At 41.9% G+C, this 22,876-nt stretch overlaps 1 protein-coding gene across 1 annotated transcript; it reads left to right on the plus strand.

Moving 5' to 3' along the window:
* The first annotated feature begins 855 nt into the window (after positions 1–855).
* LOC130355514 (pyrimidine-specific ribonucleoside hydrolase RihA-like) lies at positions 856–22,865 on the plus strand. Its single transcript, XM_056555731.1, has 6 exons — positions 856–1,034; positions 5,032–5,228; positions 6,522–6,701; positions 13,408–13,519; positions 16,751–16,887; positions 19,984–22,865. Exons 2-6 carry the CDS (start codon positions 5,046–5,048, stop codon positions 20,326–20,328), a joined length of 957 nt encoding a protein of 318 aa, XP_056411706.1. The 5' UTR covers positions 856–1,034; positions 5,032–5,045; the 3' UTR covers positions 20,329–22,865.
* The last annotated feature ends 11 nt before the right edge of the window (positions 22,866–22,876 follow it).

The following is a 22,876-nucleotide window of genomic DNA, read 5'->3' on the forward strand; positions in this document are numbered from 1 at the left end:
AGATACGGTTTTGCCGATTTTTCAACCGTAGGCAAAAACGCTGTCGACCGCGTCCTGTATGCGAATGGTATGCGGTTCTTTTAACATTGTTGTCTATGAGAACCGTACACAGAATTTCGGAATACGGTTGCACACGGTTTTTCTAATCCGTTTTTGGAGTTGACACATGCGCAGATTGGAATTTCAATAGAACAATAGTAACTTTATTAAATTGCTGGAAAACTAATTCCAACAAAATAGCAAAACCGTTGGCAAAAACTGATGCAAACGGATAGAACCGTACGGGGAAAAAACGTTTACGTTTTAATTTGGAGTCATACGGTTGTATACAGTTGCATACGGTTTTTGCCATACCTTTTTTTTTTTAGCGGAAAACCGTATATGGTAACCGCATTTGAAAAACATGGTGTGAACCCAGCCTAACTGTCCAGCACCAGTTGATTTGAAAAAATAAAAAATAAATAAATGTTTCCACCGGAGTACCCCTTTGAGGATTTGCACTATTGAACCAGATTGACAATACAGATATACGATGGATATGCTATAGCTTTATTGTTGATCTTTTTGAGCATTTACATTTTTTAATAAGCATTATAATCGCGCTCATACTGATCTCTGTAATGAGTAAGTGACATCACCTTGTGGAAAGTATAATGGCCCAGATTTACCAAACTGAGTGAGAGAAAATATAGAGAGATTTTCCCACAGCAACCAATCACAGCTCAGCTAATGAGCTGAGGTAAAGTGAAACCTGAGCTGTGATTGGTTGCTGTGATTAAATCCCTCTATTTTTTCTCTCACACATGTCTCTTCTGTTATGTCAGCTGAGCACGTGACCAGACGAGTCCTCTCAGGCGCAGCTCCCCTCCCCCTCCAGCCACAAGAGTGTCAGCAGGTGGGCGGAGCTTAAGTTACTACTGATTGACAGCTCAGGCCCTCCAGGAGAGCCAATCAGAGCGGTGGGTGGGACCATAGAGGAGTCGGGGGAGAAGTTGTCATTGCTGGTGAGATCTCTGGAGTGAGCCCCTCGATAGGTAAGTAGGAAATTATGCCATGTGTCGTATGGAAACAGTGCCAGCCTGCATGTGGGCACTGCTCTGATCGCCTGCTAGATAATATTGTTGGAGAGGAGATTAGATTGCAAGCTCTGTAGCACTGCCCTGTGCCCATATAGTACATAAAGTCTAGGAATTTTCGACAGTAGTGTTTCCCTTGCAGGGTGCCTGCAGCTGTGGCAAAACTACAACTCCCAGCATGCCCGGACAGCCTTCGGCTGTCCGGGCATGCTGGGAGTTGTAGTTTTGCCACAGCTGCAGGCACCCTGCTAGGAAAACACTGATCTACAGTAACTGATGCAGAACGTGTCAGTGCAGAGCCGAGAACTGGCCCATATACATTAGATAATTGGATACTGATGGATGGTGAGGATAATAAGGGTATATTGCTAAGAAGAATGGTGGGGTCCAACCTCCAAGGGTGCGTTCACACGGAGTAAATGGAGAGTAATTCATGCTGAAAAATTTACGGGCGGAATTTATTTATTTTTTTTCGTGGGAAATTCGCGCACAATTTGCGCGGAATTGCGTGCAGACATGGGGGAGAAAGAAGTGAAGGGTCTTTCAGCCATTTCCAAGCAAATTGTGTGCGAATTCCACGCAAATTGCCCGCGAAAACGATGTCGGGCGGAATTTTTTTTTATACCATTGACTTCAATTGATTTCTGCTAGCGGATTCCGCTTGAAGAATGAACATGTTCTTTCTTCAAGCGGAACGGAATTCAGCGTTCTGCTAGCAGAATTTCTGCAGTGTGAACAGGACAGCGGAAAAAACATTAAAGTCAATGGGAAGAGGGGATGTGCACTAATTTGGAGCGGAGAATTCAAGAGGAATTACTCCGTGTGAACAGACTCCTTACAATGTAGGGGTAACAGCGCTGATTTACAGCTGCACCCACTTAGTGCTCCTGGCCCCCCATCGTAATGTGGTGACATATTTTAGCCTTGGGAATATCACTTTAATTCACACCTCCTTAGTTCATGCGACTTAAAAATCATATAAAACCGTATATCTAGACTACGGTGTCCATTTTAGGACATAGCCGTAACTCCGTCCTCTGTCAGGTGAAATGGCGTCCCACCTCCTCCCTCAGGCCAATCTCTGTCAGCCGTAACTCCCTCATCCTAAAGTCTCTCATCCGAAACTCCATCATCCCTCAGACGAAAAAATTTCCTGCTGTGTGGCAGAGCCGAGTCTGTGTCAGCTCTGCTATACAGGTTCTGCTGTACACGCTATTCAATGTCTGCTCTGCTGAAAAAACTCTGTAGAACATGTAGTGTCTGTAGTACACATGTGCAAATTTACAGTTCCGACTCTGCTATACAATGCTAGGCAGCGTCGGCTCTGCTATGCAGCAGGAAGTTGTGTCTGAGGGAGAATCTCGTCTGAGGGATGACGGCGTTTGGAAAGAGGGAGTTTCAGATGAGGGAGGTTGTAGGATGAAACCTGGAGGCTGAAGTTGTGGCTGAAGGATGACGGCGATTGGTGTGAGGGAGGAGGCGGGATGCCGTTTCACATGATGGAGGACGGAGTTGTGGCTGAAGGAGGACGGCGATTGGTGTGAGGGAGGAGGCGGGATGCCGTTTCACATGACAAAGGACGGAGTGGCAGCTGACGGCGATTGATCCGAGGGAGGAGACGGGACGCCGTTTCACCTGAGGGAGGACGGAGTTACGTCTGACGACTGACAATGTCCTAAAATTGACACCGTACTAGACGTATCCATTGATCTCTAATGACAAATCATATCCAACACATGCAATCATTTTGGTCTATTGTAGTTTTTGTCAGGTGAAAAAATGTGATTGACCACAAATTTTTATTCAAAAATGGATTAAATCATATTGGATTTTTCTTCTTTTTTTATTTATTTATTTTATTAAAAACCTTAGATGTAAATCATATAACTGCACATTTCGAAACGTTCAATTGTACAAGATTTTTTTTTTACATGTGTACAGTAGGATTGAAATAGTCTAGATTGATTGAGGAACATAAACAGATACAATAAAAAAAAAATTGGATAAAATGTGTGTTAACGGACTACCATCAGGCTCACAGATACATAAAAAAAAAAGACAAGAACCTGTGTAAATGGACAACAGGCTGACAGATAACTTTTCTTACGATTTCAAGCCAAGCGTTTTTTACTATCCGACCGACCAATGTAAAAAACGTGATGTGAATGCATCCTAACTTTGGCCTAAATGGTCTCTATAAATGCCTGTGATCTCAATAGGATAAATTTGATGCAGATGTTTTCTAAGACTTGTCTATACCAGTGTTTCCCAACCAGGTGCCTCCAGCTGTTGCAAAACTACAACTTCCAGCATGCCCGCAGGCCAACTGCTGGAATCTTACTCTAGCGAACAGCAGGGGTCTGAACAACGAATCCTGGCTGATCAAAACTTGACATGTTTAAAGGAAATCTGTCACCTGCACTAACCTTTCGGTACCGACAGGTAGTGCAGGTGACGCTGATGACAACAGTACTTACCTTGTCCCGTTCCGTGTCGGGGATCTCCAGTAATCTTCTCCGTTAGCTTCAGCTCCAGGCCTGGCCTGGGTCCTGCTGCTCGAGAACAGCAAAAAGCCGGGTGACCGGAGCTGAAGCTAATGGAGAAGATAACTAGAGATCCCCTGCATGGAAAGGGAAAAGGTAAGTACCATTGTCATCAGTGTCACATGCACTACCTGTTGACAGGTTAGTTCAGGTGACACTGGTGACCGATTTCCTTTAAGGAATTGCTTAAGGACAGTAAGGCTGGGTTCACATCTAGCAGGTGTTTGGCTCAGTGAAAGCATCAGTTGTCATCAGTTCTTTAGCATCTGTCATCCATTATCTCTGGATAATGCCGCTGGACATATGTGAATGGAGCCTTTTCAAGTACTTATCAGCTGCTGTGTGCCCTGGAGGAAGTCATGTAGTCTTTCCAATCCAACACAGTGCTCTCTCTGCTGCCACCTCTGTCTATGTCACGAACTGCCCAGAGCATGAGACATGGACAAAGGGGCAACAGAGAGCACTGTGTTGGATTGGAAAGAACTGTTGATAAGTTCTAAAAGGACTGAAATGGTCACTGTCAGATCCAAAACCTTTTTATATGTTCTTACTGACAAAAATTAAAGCCCTTTTGTAATATGGTTGTTTAAAAACTTTTGAATATTGAAAAAAATGGCTCCTGAAAATCCCACCACTAGGGCTTCTCAAACCTACTGGTACACTAACCACTCCTGTAGCAGCATCAGGCTTGTCCACAAGTCATGGACAAGAGATGACTCATGGACGAGGCTGCGTGAGCAAACGCACCAATCACCTCCCACAACTCAAGGGAGGGACACAGCCCCTTCACCTGAGAGGATTTCTAACACTCTAGGCTAATAAAACGTATTTAAAAAAAAAATTAATATAGGGGAAAAAGGCATAAAAATTACCGTAGATGTACATGATTTTTTTTAGTTGGGTCGCACAGGTAAGCTTGAAGTTTTTAATAAAGGTAATGTAGAAATCTGTATAACTTTCTGCTACCAGTTGATTTAAAAATATATATTTTTTCTCCGGAATACCCCTTCAGTCACAAATGCTGGGCACTGATCGAATTCTAAGGGATGAGTGTCGGACACAGTCTGCCTGATAGGAACAGTACTAGATATTATCGTTGCCCTTCATAATACATTCTTAGTCAGTGTTCACACATTTTCAATAACATTATCACAGCATGTCATGGATCTCCTTTCTAACAGAGGCTACTGACATACGATGGGTCCACCAGGTTTCTTCTTCTGTATCGAGGAGAATGGCGCTTGTCTCTATTGTATTCTAGCTGTCAAATGCATGTAATCCTGACACAACTAAACCATCATGTCACTGTGAAATAGTGACCAAGAAAATGATCCCTGTGGCTACAAGGAAATGCAGTTCTTGTTACAGTATACGGTGGAAATGTCATGCTTTCTTTTATTTATTTATTTTAGGCAGCTTTAATAAGATGGACAAGAAATTGCTGTTGGTGGATGTGGACTGTGGAGTAGATGATGCTCAAGCACTTATGTTAGCGTTGGCAGCTCCTCATGTTGAGATCCTGGGAATCACCTGCTGCCATGGAAACTCTAATTTAGAAAATGTTTGTAAAAATGTTCTCCGCGTCTTAAAAACCTGCAACAGACTCCAGGTGACTTGTTGTTCACTGCTCTGAGATATATGTTCACAGCGGGCCATGGAAAAAAAGCTTCATTTAGATCCATTACCACCAAAGCTGAACAATCACCATTGGGTTAGAACTAGTTTCTTCTCAGACCTTCTAAGGCTGGGTTCACACTACGGTTTGTAATTACGGTTCCCGTATACGGCTGGGAGGAGGTGTGGGCGGGGCTTAATCGTGGCGCCCGCACTCAGCCGTATAGGGAACCGTAGTTAATGTATGTCTATGAGCCGACCAGAGTGAACCTTAGCCTCCGGTCGGCTGCTTTTACGGCCGTATGCGGTTTCCCGACCGCAAGCAAAAACGTGGTCGACCACGTTTTTGCTTGCAGTCGGGAAACCGCATACGGCCGAAAAAGCAGCCGACCGGAGGCTGCGGTTCACTCCGGTCGGCTCATAGACATACATTAACTACGGTTCCCTATACGGCTGAGTGCGGGCGCCGCGATTAAGCCCCGCCCACACCTCCTCCCAGCCGTATACGGGAACCGTAATTACAAACCATAGTGTGAACCCAGCCTAAGGAGCAACTCCGGGGTGATTGTTTTCCCATTGCCTGTTCTGTATCCCAACATTCTGTATCCACTTTCACATCAGTGATGACGAGAAGTGTTGTAGTCCCTCTCAATAACATTTCCTGTCGTTTCCTCCACTGTAGAGAGCGAGATAGCCAAGTGATACTTAAAGGGATACTCCATTGCTTCGTTTAGACACCCGATGTTCTGAACAACTGTCACTTGCCCCTCCCATAGACATGAATGGATGGGCGTGGCATGACGTCACAACCATGGCCGCCTGAACCCAGCGTTCTGAACATAATGTTCAGAATGTCGTGTGTGTCTGCACGGAGCAACGGAGTACTTCTTTAAGGCCAATTAACATGGGTTGTCTATCGTGTGTGAGTGTTCGTGGGGATTCTTGTTCCTGATAATTGACCCATGTAAAAGGGTCAGCGATCACCCAATGAGCAAGAAAACACTAATTCGTCAACTGAACACAACTTTTGTGCGCCCAATAAAATCATCATTATTGGCCACATATCTCTCTGTGTAAGGTGATGTGCGGGCGACAATGATGAAGTTAATGGCTACAAAAGCGATCATGTGGCCCAGCTGCACGTTTGATTGAGCCTTGTGAAGGGTTAAGCAGAGGAGTGCCGATCACCAAGATTGGTACTCATTGTCTGCAGCCCCTTGGCCCATGTAGAAAGGCCCTTACTGTTACACAAGTTTTGTAGTTGTTTAAGTGAGTTTCTGTTTTTCAGATTCCTGTGTATAGCGGAGCAAGTAGACCACTACTGGGGAAATCACTCCATGCCAGCAATTACCATGGAATCGATGGATTGGGTGATGTACCAGATTCTTCATCCCCTGATCTTGACCTTCTACATAAAGAACATGCTGTTCTCGCAATGATAAGAACAATAAACGAATACCCTGGAAAGGTGGGTTTATCTACAGATAAGTTCCTGCTAAGGCTGCTTTCACACTATGAGCATTCATCTGTTATTAAACGTCTGTTTTCTGTGTGAAAACGGATGTATAATAACTGATGAAGTAACAGGTGCTAATGGATGAATAAATATTCATCCGTTAAGACCTGTTATAACATCCCTCGTCTATAGCCGTAACACCTCTGCCTACAGACTCCCACAGCCGGGACTACTACTACTCCTATCATGGAACAGACTTGTTTCCACGATGTTAGTAGTAATTCCCTGGCTGCGGGAGTCTGCAGACAGCTGGGGAGGCTACATTAGTGTTTGTACCACTACCCCTATCATGGAACAGAGTCTGTTCCATGATGGGGGTTGTAGTACAGGGGATGAGGGATTGATCGCAGCGGGTTTCACTTCTGAGAATCCAAATTTATTAAGCAGGGGAGTGGGCGGCATGGTCCGCAACCCTGCGATGTATGATGTGTTTTATTTTTCATTTTTTAATCCCCCGCGGGGAGCCCTGAATGGTCAGTACCGAGGAGCCATTCAGGGCTCTCAGCGGGAGATTTAAAAAGGAACATTGGGAGTAGCAGGGGGCCATATCTATATTAAAAGTGCTTTGGGGGGGCAAGATATATAACACTGCAAGGGGGGGGGAGAAATATAGCCTATATATCTAGCCCCCCAGCGCATTTATAATATGCCCCCTGCAGCATTAATAAATATATACCCCCCCGCCGGCGTAAGTATAATGTACCCTTGTTGCATCTATATACATATGTCTCATAGCTGCGCTATGAATGAAAAGCATTCTAGCAGCCGGTGGCCCGATGCTGCTGATAGAAAGAAATACTTTTCATTCATAGCGCAGCGGTGACATATGTATATAGAAGCGCTGTGGGGGGCAGATAACGCTATGTGAGGGAGAAGTGGAAAAGCCGGCACTGCACTGCGGATTCAATGAAGCATGGGTGCACTAGATGACAACCAGTGTTGCTATGGACAACGACGCTGATTTTCCGGGGTGCTCAGTCCAAAGTGACACAAAAACAATGTGGAATATGAAGAAGAAACCAGACGGCACTCACCAGGGATGGAACAGCGACACTTTAATTTCTCATGCACGGAGCCGCAGGCGGGTGGGACTCAGCGGTCGGCAGGGGGCCTGTGGGACGTTTTGTGTGCAGTGACGCACTTCCCTTGGCAGATAACGCTATATGTCTGCACCCCCAGCGCTTCTAAATACATATACCCCTGCAGCGCTATGAAAGAAAAGTATTTATGTTAGCAGCGCATAGTGCCGGAAGACGTCTGCTGGCCCTATGCGCTGCTAATAGAAATACTTTTCATTCATAGCGCTGCAGGGGTATATGTATATAGAAGCGCTGGGGGGGTGCAGACATATAGTGTTATCTGCCCCCACAGCGCTTCTATATACATATGCCGGTGCTGCACTATGAATGAAAAGTATTTCTATCAGCAGCATCGGGCCGCTGGCTGCTCCTAGAATGCTTTTCATTCATAGCGCAGCAGTGACATATGTATATAGATGCAGCAAGGGTACATTATACATGCACTGTCGGGGGATACATTATACTTGCGCCGGCGGGGTATACATTATACTTGGGGTATATATTTATTAATGCGTTATATTTATTAATGCGCCGGTGGGGGTATATATTTATTAATGCGCCGGCGGAGGTATATATTTATTAATGCGCCGGCGGGGGGTGGGTATATATATAATATATATGCGCTACAGGGGGCATATTATGAATGCGCTGGGGGGCTAGATATATAGGCTATGTGTCTGTCTGTCCCCCCCCCCCCCCCGCAGCACTATATATCTTGCCCCCCAAAGTGCTTTTACTATAGATATGGCCCCCTGCTACTCCCAATGTTCATTTTTAAATCTCCCGCTGAAAGCCCTGAATGGCTCCTCAGTACCGGCCATTCAGGGCTCCCGCAGGGGATTTAGAAATGAAAGCTAAAACACACAATACATCGCAGGGTTGCGGAGCTTGCTGCCAGCTCCCCTGCTTAATAACTTCTGATCGCATCGGGTCTTAGAAGTGAAACCAGGTGCGATCAATCCCTCAGCCCCTGTACTACAACCCCCATCATGGAACAGATTCTGTTCCATGATAGGGGTAGTAGTACAAACACTAATGTAGCCTCCCCAGTTGTCTGCAGACTCCTGCAGCCAGGGAATTACTACTCCCATCATGGAATCAAGTCTGTTGCATGATGGGAGTAGTAGTAGTCCTTCAGCACTGCAGGAGTCTGCTGATGTCACCTCTTCTTAGCATGCTCAGAAGTAATAACGTATATTGTAAACCAGGTGAAAACGGATGACATAAAGGCTCATCCGTTTGCCATAGACTTCAATGTTAAAAATAACGGCCGTTAATTTACCCGTTTCTTGTGACGGAAGAAAAATTAGTGCATGTCCTGTTATTTCTGCTGCCACAACTAACGGACGTTATTCCTGACGGGCTATAACAGTTCATTACGGGTAATAAAAAAATACCATAGACTTTAAAGGCCGTTTAACATGGGTTTTCTGACGGACGTTTGTAACGGATAAATTTTTATAGTTTGAAAGCAGCCTTACTGTGAAATGACTTTTACCATGTGGGATGGTTTGATAAGTCATCCTCACAGCTCTGGTAGATTCCTTTAGTAACTGTAAAACTAGGAATAGACTAATCCCTGTAGCTTCATATCCAGGACACCTAAAGATTTGGTGTTACCACCTACCTTTATATGTTGCATACTTTAGATGACCACGGAAGTTCTTATTGCCTGGATCAAAAAGCTTCCATAGAGAATAAATACAGCTGCAACATGCATGTGATGCTTTATTCTCGAGTTTGGGGTTTCTGTTCTACAAAATTGCAGGATTCCTAATAGAATTTTTTTTTCCCCATAGCCGCTTTTTTTTCTCTCTAGAAAATAGAAAAAAAATACGTTTTTTTTTTTTTGGAATGATAAATAATTTGTTTATAAGTCTAACCTGAAGACCTGCAAATCATGATATGCAATTCAAATACAGAGAATGCAATTTTTCAAATACTGTTTTAAAATATTTATGGCCTATCGAAGACATATGCCACAAGTATTTAACATATGGAATATTACTCGAATAGAGTAATATGCATTTTTGCTGCAGGGGAAAAGGTTTCAGTTAATTTGGTTGTGGCTGGGTGCCATTTTGTCCTCCCAGTAAAATGGTGAGACCAACATCCAGCATTAAAATTATTTTAATTAATAATTTTAAAACTACTCCACGCATTTTTATTTTTTTTTTTTTTACCCCCAAAAAAAAAAAAAAAGCCATAGCTTTAAAATTTACATAGCCCCATTAAACAGGTTTACTGGAATTTTAAAACATTCCATATGTTTAAGAACACAAGACAAAAATCCCCCAGATATTATACTTACCAACCCCGGTTCCCCGCAGGTCCCCATTGAACAACTTCTGAACTCTTGCTACTTGCCGTTTGTAGCTGCTTCTGGAATATTCCTTTTAAGGTCTATTTTTTTTATCCTTAGTTTATTATATATTACAAATAATAATATGGATACAAATTAAAGGGGTACTCCTCTGCTCAGCGTTTGGAACAAACAGTTCCAAACGCTGGAGCCGGTGCTGGGAGCTTGTGATGTCATAGCCCTGCCCTCTTATGACGTCAAGCCCCACCCCCTCAATGCAAGTCTATGGGAGGGGGCGTCACGCCCCATCCCATATAGTTGCATTGAGGGGGTGGGGCGTGATGTCATGAGGGGGTGGGGCTGTGATGTCACAAGGCGCTGGCTCCAGCGTTCGGAACAGTTTGTTCAAACACTGAGCAGCGGAGTACCCATTTAATATGAAAAGGATTTATGCAGTTTACCTAAGGTTGAGTGGAAATAAAAAATCAAAACAAAAAAAATGATTTGCTCCAAAGTGGTTACAGACAAGGTTTCTAAAGCCTCACGCTTCCTTTTTAAATATCCTGAAAACGGTAGCGTGAGACTACTGAAACAAGTTCTGCTTACACAATGGAATAAATGTTCCATTTATTTGTTTTTTCAATTTCCACTTCCCTTTTGCTATTGTGTTGGGCCAGCAACTTAGGCTCTATATATGCGAGCACCCTTTATTTATTCCATATTTTGTATATGCTGCTTCTACTGGAATTATATATACATTGAATTTTGTTTATTACTTTACTGTGCACTCATAGGAGGCCACCTGTATGTTATCAAAATACATAGAATTTTTTCAGTCTAATTTGTACTGTCTGTGGCTTTATGCACTTTAAGGGTAGGTCACACTGGGCGGATACGCAGCTTATTTGAGAAATACGTGAGAAATCTGCCAAGCAGTGGGAAATACGCAGCATATTCGCTAGGAGCAGACACACAGGGCTTTCTTGGTCGTAGCCCTGTGTCTGCAATAAGGTTCAGGAGACGGCCGGGTGTCACAGTTATGGCTATGCACATGGCCGACTGGCCTCCGATCCCTAGTAATGCAGAGTATTTAGAAATACAGTTACTTGTCCAACTATGCTGACTACTTGTAAGGTCTATGGCATATGACAATAAAGTATTGTGATTCATTGGAACTCATAGTCAAATAAGTGAAATATTATCTAGTACAAGTACAAAAATCAATCACCCGTATCCAAGTCTAAACATTGACGAATGTTCTTGCGACAATTCAAAGAAATTTACTTACACGGTTTAACTCGTTAAATGATCTTTTCTAGACCTTTATCCACATTGTAAGGGAAGTCATGATAATAATAATAGTCAGAATGATTTTTCTATCGAAGACATATGCCATAAGTATTTGACATTGGAATTCTGACCTCTGGAAACCCCACTTTGGCCCCTTTCACATTGCCGTTGTGCCCCGTTGGAAAACGGCCATTATGCAATTATCCAGACGGGGCAACAACAAGGCCTGACAGATCCTATTTACTATTATGGGGTTCTTCGGGCGCTGTTGTTTTTTAACGGGAGTAACAGGAGAAAAAGATGTTGCATTATGTATTTTTTGTCCTGCTATTCTGTTTCCCTGACGGGTGTTGCACTGCCATGTTCTAACAGCAGTATGGAAGAAGCCTTAGGCTATATTCACCTGGCGGAATTTCGAGCAGATTTCCATGGGAATATTGCGCTCAGAAATTTCGCTGCAGCAGAGTGCCATTGATTTAGATGGGATTCTGCTGCATTATGCACACAGTGGAATTTCTGAGGCAGATGTTTCTTTTCTTATTCTTTCTGCAGGTTCTGCTTGGAAATGCATTTCCATCTATGAGGCGGCGCATTTCCGAGTGGTCCTAGCATTTACCGGATCATTCAGATGTGCAGAATGTCCGCCTGTGTTTTCTGGAAAGACATTCCACCCATTTCCCCAGGTGTGTCAGAAGGTGGCCACAGGACCAGGTTTGAATGGAGAGGTGGCCACTTATGTCTGCAGCCTTCACCATTATGGTTTATGGTGGCAACAGACACTGCTCAGCCAGGTTGGTCACTGGAATGGATTTGAATGGAAACCCCAGTAATACTGATGCGTGGGGGAGGCAAGACACCAAGCTATATGATATGTATAGCAGTGTTTTCATAACAGCCGGACGGCCTTTTGAGTTTGGAGTATCCTGTACAATGTTCCTCCTTTGCAAGGATTCATACCCCTCTGCCCTTTTGCTAATGCTTACTGCTTTCAGCATTTTTTAATAATAAATCTTGTGTGAACAATATCATACAGAAATTGTGTCCAACAGAGAAATCTGTTTGTGAGAAGACATTTTATACAGTTGTTTCCAGTCATTTTCATAACTAAAACATATCAAAGGATATATTTAGACTTAGAAGCCATATTATGGGTTTTGCTGCAGCAATTTTTCCGCCACGATGTCCCGTCACTGTATAACGCCCATAATGAATTGCTGGCATATACGGGTGCAAACAGGCAGTAATGGCCGGGTTTCACCGATATAGTGACGGAACTGGTGACGGAAGTTCCTAAACGGAACTATTTCATAGTGTGAAAGCAGCCTTAATCTCCTGTGCTGAACCGTTTGTGATAGAATGATTCTTTTCTTGTGTGCAATAGCATTTACTTTTGGATTCTAGTCCTTTTACTGTTTTACAGGTTTATCTAAATTGAATCTTGCATTGAAACACAAGGGGTTGGACATAAATGTTCGTTGATGCCAATAGCATTTTACCAAATATAAAATTATGAACTTATTCTTTTTTGTTGAAGTCTGACATTAAACTGTATAATGCTAAGTGAAAACCTGGATTTGGATAATGGTATATTCTCTAAACTAACTAAATAATTTTATTACAGTATCTGTCCTTGTTTAAATGGGGTACTCCACTAGCCAGCATTCAGAACATTTATTTCTTTACGCTGTGTGCGCGCTGCGGGGGTCGACAACGCCCCCTTGTGGCATCAGACCATGCCCCCTCAATGCAAGTCTATGAGAGGGGGTGTGGCACCTGTCTTGCCCCCTCCCGTAGACTCATATTGAGGGGGCGTGGTGTGACATCACAAGGGGGGCGTGGCCGACCCCCACAGTGCACACACAGCGTCTGGAAATAAATGTTCTGAACGTTGGCTAGTGGAGTATCCCTTTAAAATACATATTATAGATATGTTATTGTCAATATAATTTTTACGTTCTTAAAATGTACGGATGATCTCTAAATGCAGGTTACCCTTGTTGCAACCGGTCCATTGACGAACCTTGCTTTAGCTGCCAACATGGATCCCACATTTCCACAGAAAATTAAAAGTCTTTTTATCATGGGCGGTAATATGGAGTGTAAGTACTGATATTTGTATTAAGAGAAGTCTAATATTGTGTAATTAAAGTATAATAGACAGCAGTAATAACCATGCGCTGCTTGCCCATTATGAGAATTGGAAACAGACAGGGAAAGCGGGATTCAGACTAAGTTTTCACTTTTTTTGGCGTTTCTTTGACCTAAAAAATTTTTGCACTCACAAGATGCAGTTTATGTGCGCTTCCTAAAAAAAAGGTCATGTGATTCTTTCATCACGTGACTCAAGACTTCTATGGATGAAGTGCCAAAGAAAAGGGAAAAAACGGTTAGTGGGTTTGGCGTTTCATAAATCCCTATTGTTTTTCAGCTAACATCACATCACAGCAGGTTATTGTGGTATTTGTGACATTTAAAAAAAAAAAACAAGTGGAAAGCTAGCCTCAGGGTGGTTTCACACGTGGGGAAAAAAAAAAATACACCAAAATAAAACATCATGGATGACACGTGTTTTTTGTTTTTTTTTAACAAATGCAGCATTCATGTCCAGATGTACGCGGAGAGTTTATTGAAATATTAAATGCCCTATCTACAATGCTTCATGTTTTTTTTTCATTGGCAGTTTTTCCAAACTCCACCATGTTCTGGATGTGTAATTTTTTTTACATACACTCCTGTTGGTTGGGAAAAAACGCATAAAAATACACGTGTAGATGTTTTGTTTTTTCTTCATATTCTTCAAAAAGTAACCTTTGAATCACATGGTCTAGAAAAAAACCCAGGTAGCAAAAACGCCACTATTCTGTGGCTTTTTTTATTTATTTATTTATTTTTTTGTGGCGCTTTTTTTTCAGCCTAAAAAAGATTTTGTGATGTAATATCCGAAGGTAGCATAAGGCTAGGGCTACACTGTGACTTTTTTGTAGTGCTGCTATTTGATTTTAACTATTGAGTTACAGCTGCAGTCCAAATCAGTCCATTGAGGTGTATACAATCCTGTGGTCTGTAGCTGTCACTCAATAGTTAAAATCGGTAGTTGTACTGTCAGAGTTGTCTCAAGGTAGACTAAGTAATCTTAAGATTATGTCCAGTGAAATATGTAAGAACCTTTTAACATGTTTATACAAAATATAGTAGCTTAGAGGTACGGGCAATAAGCGCACTTTGTTTGGTTTTAATAAACAGTCCACGGGCCTGGATGATTTGGCTCTTCAGACAATAGGAAAAGGCAGCAGCCATGTTTTCCTATTCCTTCAACATTGCACTACTCCCTTTGCTGCTGATCACTGCACATGCCCTATCACAAGCTGAAGGCTATGTTCACATGCAGTTTTGGGTTTTGTTTTTTAGCTTACCACAGTTTGGCAAATCATAGTTAAAGTGAGAGCTGTGTTCTGCTAGGGCGGGTTTCGTACCCAGCATGTCAGCTGGTAGAAACACACCCCGTCCATTCATCTATATGGGAAAGGCAAACTCCGCCTCTCCCAAATTGATGAAAATAAGGGGCATGTTTCCACCAGCTGACGTGCTGGGTGCAAAACGTCACAATCAGACATATATTCCCTATCCTGCGGATAGGGGATACATTTCTTAGGCTGCATTCACATCACGATTTCTCCATCCAACCTGAGTACACGATTTTTATAACTTAAAATCGTATGAAATCGTTTATAAAGTCGGATCCATTGACCTCCATTAAAAAATCGGATCCATTACACACATCCGATTTGATCCACATCCGATTTCACACGATTTTTGTTTGGGTCTGAAATCGGGGTTGACCACAATTTCAGACCTGAACAAAAATCGTGTGAAATCGGATGCGGATCAAATCTGATGTGTGTAATGGATCCGATTTTTAAATAGCGGTCAATGGATCCGACTCTATATACGATTTCATACGATTTTAAATTATAAAAATGGTGTACTCAGGTCAGATGGAGAAATTGGAGAAATCGTGATGTGAATGCAGCCTTATTGCTGGACATCTTCTTTAAATGTAAAGGAAAACTATCATGAAAATGCCACATGTGAACAGGCCCTTGCAGTTCGCATTGTTTTGCACTCAATTGGTATTATAAATCATGATGCAAATAGTAGATATTATCACAATGCAACATGTTCTGTGCAGAACTGTACCATAGAAAGAACTGAGGCCAGAGCTGTCAGTCACACTGCACTCCTAACCACATTTAGCCTTTTATGCTGGAAACATTTGGCACGCCAACGCAATGGCCAATTTATAAAATAAGCTATTTTTACTTTAGATACACAAAAGTCCTTTCTTTATTATACTATACCATAATGCATAATTTCATGTAGGCTATACTCCATCTGGGAATAGTCTCATCAAGTTACAATTACACCATTTAAGAGACTGAGCTACATTCATGACATATATGTGGTTTCAAGTATTTTACTATATGTTGGACAATCTCTACATCTTGTCAGATCCTCTAATTCATGATAATAGCCAATGGACAGGCCAGTGATCATTTCATTCCTGTTGTATATCATCACTACTCTTGTCCAGCCCCATTCACATCATGTTTGGGGTGTATGTCGGCAGCATAAGTCGGGATACCAGGCATGTTGATGTATACTGCAGCATACCCAATGACTTTAATAGACCAAATGTAGTCTACCCAAAATGATGTTTTTTTTTTTTTTATCTGTTATTGTTTATGAATAGGCTGCTGGTGATTTCTCAAAGTAATATTTAGGCCGGGTTCATTATTTAGGCTTAATTTGTGTTTATGATTAATGGATGCATTTTTTTTATACATATGTACAGGATAAAAACAAATAAGTTAAACAGATTCTAAAAGGGATTCTGCTGTATACCTTACAGCAGAATAATTTTCCCATTGAAATAAATTGTAATTTTAATGTCAAGCAAGTTTATCCTTTTTTGGTGGATACTATAGTGCAGACTACTATGTTATTCTAAACAGAAACAATAGAATGGATACCAGTAAAACTATATGCAATATGTTTCTATTCCATTAGGAGCTATTTACTCGTACAATTTCCTGCATATATTTTATGTGCAGGATTCGAAGTTGCATATTTCAATGTAAACTGAATGGCTGAACACAGCTTAAAATCTGTGCAGGATAATGTATGTGGGAATATACCCTTAATGAGTATGAAAATCAACAGTATGAAAATTAAAGGTAAGCACAAAAGTCATTGTGAAACCAGCCTAAGCATTTGCAACATATACTGTATGTAAAAGCTGATATCTAACCTATTATTTTTTGTAATTTTAGCAAGAGGTAATGTGACAGTATGTGGCGAATTCAATTTTGCCTGCGATCCAGAAGCAGCTTACATTGTCCTAAACAGCTTTAATTGTCCAACTCATATTGCAACGTGGGAGTTTACTTGTAGGAATGACCTTCCTTGGGTAAGGCATTATGGTTATGTGTTTGTTTTTTGTTTGTACAAATCAAGAACACCTTGGCCCATACAGTGGGGTTCAAAAGTTTGGGCACCCCAGGTAAAAATTAGTATTAATGTTCATAAAGAAGCCAAGGAAAGATGGAAAAATCTCCAAAAGGCATCAAATTTCAGATTAGACATTATTATAATATGTCAACAAAAGTTTGATTTTATTTCCATCATTTACACTTTCAAAATAACAGAAAACAAAAAGATGGCGTCTGCAAAAGTTTGGGCACCCTGCAGAATTTATAGCATGCACTGCCCCTTTTGCAAAGCTGAGACCTGCCAGTGTCATGGATTGTTCTCAATTATCATCTGGGAAGGCCAGGTGATGTCAATCTCAAAGGTTTTAAATGCCCAGACTCATCTGACCTTGCCCCAACAACCAGCACCATGGGTTGTTCTAAGCAGTTGTCTAGAAATCTGAAACTGAAAATAGTTGACGCTCACAAAGCTGGAGAAGGCTATAAGAAGTTAGCAAAAACGTTTTCAGATGTCAATATCCTCTGTTCGGAATGTAATTAAGAAATGGCAGTCTTCAGGAACAGTGGATGTTAAAGCAAGATCTGGAAGACCAAGAAAAATATCAGACAGAACAGCTCGCAGGAAAACAATTCAGAACCCACTTTGACTGCACAATCCCTCCAGAAAGATTTGGCAGACACTGGAATTGTGGTACACTATTCCACTATAAAGAGATATTTGTACAAATATGGTCTTCATGGAAGAGTCATCAGAAGAAAACCTCTTCTACGTCCTCAGCACAAAAATCAGCGTTTGAACTTTGCAAAGGAACATATAGACAAGCCTGATGCATTTTGGAAACAAGTTCTGTGGACCGATGAGGTTAAAATTGAACTTTTTGGCCGGAATGAGCAAAGGTACGTTTGGAGAGGAAGGGGAACAGAATTTAATGAAAACAACCTCTGTCCAACTGTTAAGCATGGGGGTGAATCAATCATGCTTTGGGGTTGTATTGCAGCCAGTGGCACAGGGAACTAGGGATCGACCGATATCGTTTTTCTAGGGCAGATACAGATACCGATAATCGGTGGAGGTTAGGGCCGATAGCCGATAACTTATACCGATATTCCGGTATAAGTTATCGGCTATTTATCCCCCTGCGACACCGCTGCAGATCATTGATTTAAAGTGGGCGCTTTAAATCCATGCACTGCAGTGGCTTTTGCGGTGCCATAGATCGCCGCTGCCGCCACCCGCTACTCTTCCCCTGCCTGTCCGGGGGTCCCGAGTCCTATCACCGCCACCCCCCACCGCTCCCCCCACCGCCTCACCGCTCCCCCCCACCGTTGCGTCGCACCCCCGACCCGCCGCCCCGGCCCCATTGCCTCCCCCATCCCCGCTTTTATAATTGCCTGTGCCCGGGGTCCACTCTACATCTGGCTCCGGTGGCGTCCTTCTGAGCTGTCACTGTGCGCACTGACGGTGACATCACGTCACTCGTCATTGCGCAGAGCATAACGCAGGACGCAGCAGGAGCCAGAAGTAGAGTGGGCCCCGGGAACAGATAAATAAAACCGGGAATGGGGGAGGCAATGGGGCCGGGCGGTGCGGTGGGGGGTCGGGGGGGGGGCGGTCGCGGTGCGGCGGGTCGGGGGGGGCGATGGCGGGGCATTATCGCCTTATCGGCAAGGTAATTGCCGATACCGGTAATGCCCAAAATCGTGATTATCGGCCAAACCGATAATCGGTCGATCCCTACAGGGAACATCTCACGAGTAGAAGGAAAAATGGATTCAATAAAATTTCAGCAAATTTTGGATGCTAACTTGATGCCATCTGTGAAAAAGTTAAAGAGAGGATGGCTTCTACAAATGGATAATGATCCTAAATACACCTCAAAATCCATGGGGGATTACATCAAGAGGCGTAAACTGAAGGTTTTGCCATGGCCTTCACAATCTCCTGACCTCAACATAATAAAAAATCTATGGATAGACCTTAAAAGAGCAGTGCATGACAGACAGCCCAGAAATCTCAAAGAACTGGAAGACTTATGTAAGGAAGAATGGACAAATATACCTCAAACAAGAATTGAAAGACTATTGGCTGGCTACAAAAAGCATTTTCAAGCTGTGATACTTGCCAAAGGGGGCAGTACAAGATATTAACTCTGCAGGGTGCCCAAACATTTGCAGACGCCATTTTTTTGTTTTCTGTTATTTTGAAAGTGTAAATGATGGAAATAAAATCTAACTTTTGTTGACATATTATAAGAATGTCTAATCCGTAATTTGATGCCTTTTGGAGACTTTTCCATCTTTCCTTGGCTTCTTTATGCACGTTAATACAAATTTTTACCTGGGGTGCCCAAACTTTTGATCCCCACTGTATTTATCAATCAGCCTGAAACCCTAATTGTCTGGTTTTTCCCATGGCAACAAACAATCACGGCTCAGCTTTTACTTTAAAAAAGCTTGTTAAGATTTGAAAGCTGAGCTGTGATTGGTTGTTATGGGAAAAACAGACAATTTAGGGTTTCAGGCTGATTGATAAATCTCCCCCACCTGCACTTGCTTCATAGTCAAGATGGGACTCGGGATGTACATGTACCAGACTGCCAAGGCATACATGTACATCCTGTGTCCTCAAGTGGTTAAACGACCAGCATGTTTCTGGTCTGTAATTTTTTACCAGTATCACTTTTGCGTAGTATTGACTCTTTGATCACTTAAAAAAATCAACAATTTTGGCATTTGGAATCTTTTTTTTTTTTGTTGTTGTTGTTGACCATGATGCATTGTGGCTTTTAAACAGTTAATTGCAAACATTGGAGTGATCTCTGATGTCAATCATTACTGACAGGTATTAGCTGATACCTGTCAGGTATGACTCAGGCCTTACTCCTGGGCACATATCAACCAATGTCATAAAGGGTTGACAAAAACCTAGGCACCAAGTTGAAATGCACCATGGAGCCCCGTGTTAGGTAATACATTGACAATAACTTGTGGACCTAAACCATGATATTCATCTCAGAGGACCTTTCTTGTACACTTAAGAATCCATCCACTTAAACATTATTACTTATTTCTAGGAATTTTACCATGCGTGGCTCTCTCAGAATACGGAAAAGGCAGAATTCATGAGAAAGATATCAGCTCACTCAGCAAAATTCACACAAAGCTGTGCTAAGGAAAAAGAGGAATGGACTAAAGGATTTGTATCTTGTGACTCCTACGCCATGGCCGCAGCCATAGATGATACATTTGTCACTGATATTATTAATTGTGTAGTAGGGGTTGAACTTGGTGGCACGTTGACTCGAGGAATGATGGTGTTGGATACATTAGGCTTGCTGGAGAGAAAACATAAAGTCTCTGTTATGAGGAAATGTGACACAGAAAAATTGAAATTACTCTTGATGGAGTCACTACGATAATGTTATGTGACGTAGGCGGTTGCAGACAGTCAATGAAGCCCCGCCCCCTGCACGCAGTTCTCTGAATTCGGCAGAGGATCTTCTGGGGGACATATCTCAGGACCTAATGGACATGTTTAACCCCTTAAGGACCAAGCGTTTTTCCATTTTGCACTTTCGTTTTTTCCTCCTTGCCTTTTAAAAATCATAACCCTTTAAATTTTGCACCTAAAAATCCATATGATGGCTTATTTTTTGAGCCACCAATTCTAGTTTGTAATGACAGAAGTCATTTTAACCAAAAATCTACGGCGAAACAAAAAAAAAAAATCATTGTTCGAAAAAATGGAAGAAAAAACACCATTTTGTAATTTTTGGGTGCTCCCGTTCTATGCAGTACATTTTTCGGTAAAAATGACACCTTATCTTTATTCTGTAGGTTCATACGATTAAAATGATACCCTACTTATATAGGTTTGATTTTGTCGTACTTCTGGAAAAAATCATAACTACATGAATGAAAACTAATACGTTTAAAATTGTCATTTTCTGACCCCTTTAACTTTTAATTTTTCGGCGTACGGGACAGTATGGGGCTAATTTTTTGCGCCGTGATCTGAAGTTTTTAGCGGTACCATTTTTGTATTGATCTGACTTTTTGATCGCTTTTTATTCATTTTTTCATGAATGAAGTGATCAAAAATACGCAATTTTTTACTTTAGAATTTTTTTTCACATACGCCATTGACCATGAGGTTTAATTAATTATATATTTTTATAGTTCGGACATTTATGCACGCAGAGATACCATATGTTTATTTTTATTATGGTTACATATTTTTTATATGGAATTTGGGAAAAGGGGGTGATTTAAACTTTTAATATGGAAGGGGTTAATGGGTGTTTTTTAAACTCTTTATACAACTTAATTTTTTTTACGCTCTTAGGCGACTTTTAGGAGGAATCATTAGATTCCTCATACAGATCAATGTGGTTTCATAGAACCACATTGATCTGTGCGCTCTGCGCTCTATTGATAAAGCCTGGTCCTACCAGGCTTTATCATTCTCAGCGCAGCAGCCAGCATAGGACAAGAGGTATGCCCTCTGGCTAAGTGATCGCGCTTGGGGGGGGGGCATCCACCCACTGGACCACCAACCCACTGGACCAGGGATGGTTTAAATGTCCCTTTAGACGCCGCTGTCTAAAGGGTTAATAGCCGGCCATGGCAATTGCCGCATGTCTGCTATTAACTCTGGCCCCCAGCTACAGGAATCGAGTCGGGAGCCCGCGCCATACAAGGGTTGCCGTCTCAAGGTGAGCCAGCTCTCCATTTTACTTTGAAAACCCAAAAAAGGGGGGTGGTCGTTGGGAAACAGAGGCAGGGTCACCCAAAATGGGGCGTGTTCCCGACATTTTCACAAAAACCCAACATATTTACTAAGGTTTCCACATAAAATGTTGTGGATTTGAGCTGAAGAGAACCCTACAGATCAGAGCATGTGTAAAATAAAAAAATGTAGAGAGCGTGGAAAATGTAGGAAAACCTTAGTAAATTCCGTGGAAAAAAATTTGTAGGGAATTAGAACCCACAAAGAAACCTACACTCCACTCTTAATAAATTAGGGCCAGTGTATTGGGTTTAGTGCAGGTGAACAGGCTGACAGTTTTCCGTTAAGAAGTGGTATACTCCTATATCAGACTAGCTAGACTGTTATTTCCAGCATTAAAATGCAAAACATTTGATATTTTGGGGAGTTTTTATATGACATTTTTTATATAGAATATCATCCTGGTTTGTAATTCCTATGATGTTGTTATATAGTGGAAATTTGAACTCTGTCTGTAAAGACTAAATATGTATTTTATTTGTGTCATTGTATATTTTGCTTTTATATGTGGCAAAGTAACACTAATCAGAATTTTTATTATTAGGATTTTTAACTGTATCCAGTGAACTGATGTTTTAGGTCTCTTTTTTGTGTCCTTGCTTTTATCTTCCTAGGTATGTCTCTAGATGCTTCGTAGCAACATACAAGCAGTTTGTCAATTTAATCTATAAAGAGCTGCAGTGAGGTTTTTATCTATCACTTACACGGACAGCAAATAGGGAAGTGTTTATGTTATTAGTTTCCAGATGATCCTTAACACGTTGCAGGTCATTATAACATTTTATTCAGTTTCGGCAACACTTTGTTGTTGATGGCATTGAAGGAGTTGAAACTCTTTTTATATTAGAAGGGTCCACTGTAGATAAGCCGCTCACAGTCTTTCTTTCCACCCCCAGTGGTGCACTGGAAGCAGTAAGGATTTCTGCATTAAGTGTTCCATTTCCCTGCTGAACCAGTACGACTGGAATACAATATTACACAATTCCCTTTGAAATTCATGGATGTGCTGAGTACTCTAGAGAAAGAGAAATCCTCTTTATAATCCCTCTGTATCTAATAAAATACAAGCAATGTGAAGTGGTGTCCCGCTCACTCCCCCAAGCCCTGCAGGGCTTCGGACTGGCGTGGGCAGCGCCTGGATGTGTAGATAGAAGAACAAGCAGATGTCCAGCGCAGGT

This window comes from Hyla sarda, chromosome 2 (assembly GCF_029499605.1).
Source record: "Hyla sarda isolate aHylSar1 chromosome 2, aHylSar1.hap1, whole genome shotgun sequence".
In the NCBI taxonomy this organism is placed as follows: Eukaryota; Metazoa; Chordata; class Amphibia; order Anura; family Hylidae; genus Hyla; species Hyla sarda.

Excerpts from the sequence above, each read along its gene's own strand:
- LOC130355514 (XM_056555731.1), top strand. The coding sequence starts at position 5,046 with ATGGACAAGAAATTGCTGTTGGTGGATGTGGACTGTGGAGTAGATGAT. Across the intron at positions 6,702-13,407 it reads TAAACGAATACCCTGGAAAG|GTTACCCTTGTTGCAACCGG; the intron begins GTGGGTTTATCT and ends CTCTAAATGCAG. Across the intron at positions 13,520-16,750 it reads CATGGGCGGTAATATGGAGT|CAAGAGGTAATGTGACAGTA; the intron begins GTAAGTACTGAT and ends TTGTAATTTTAG.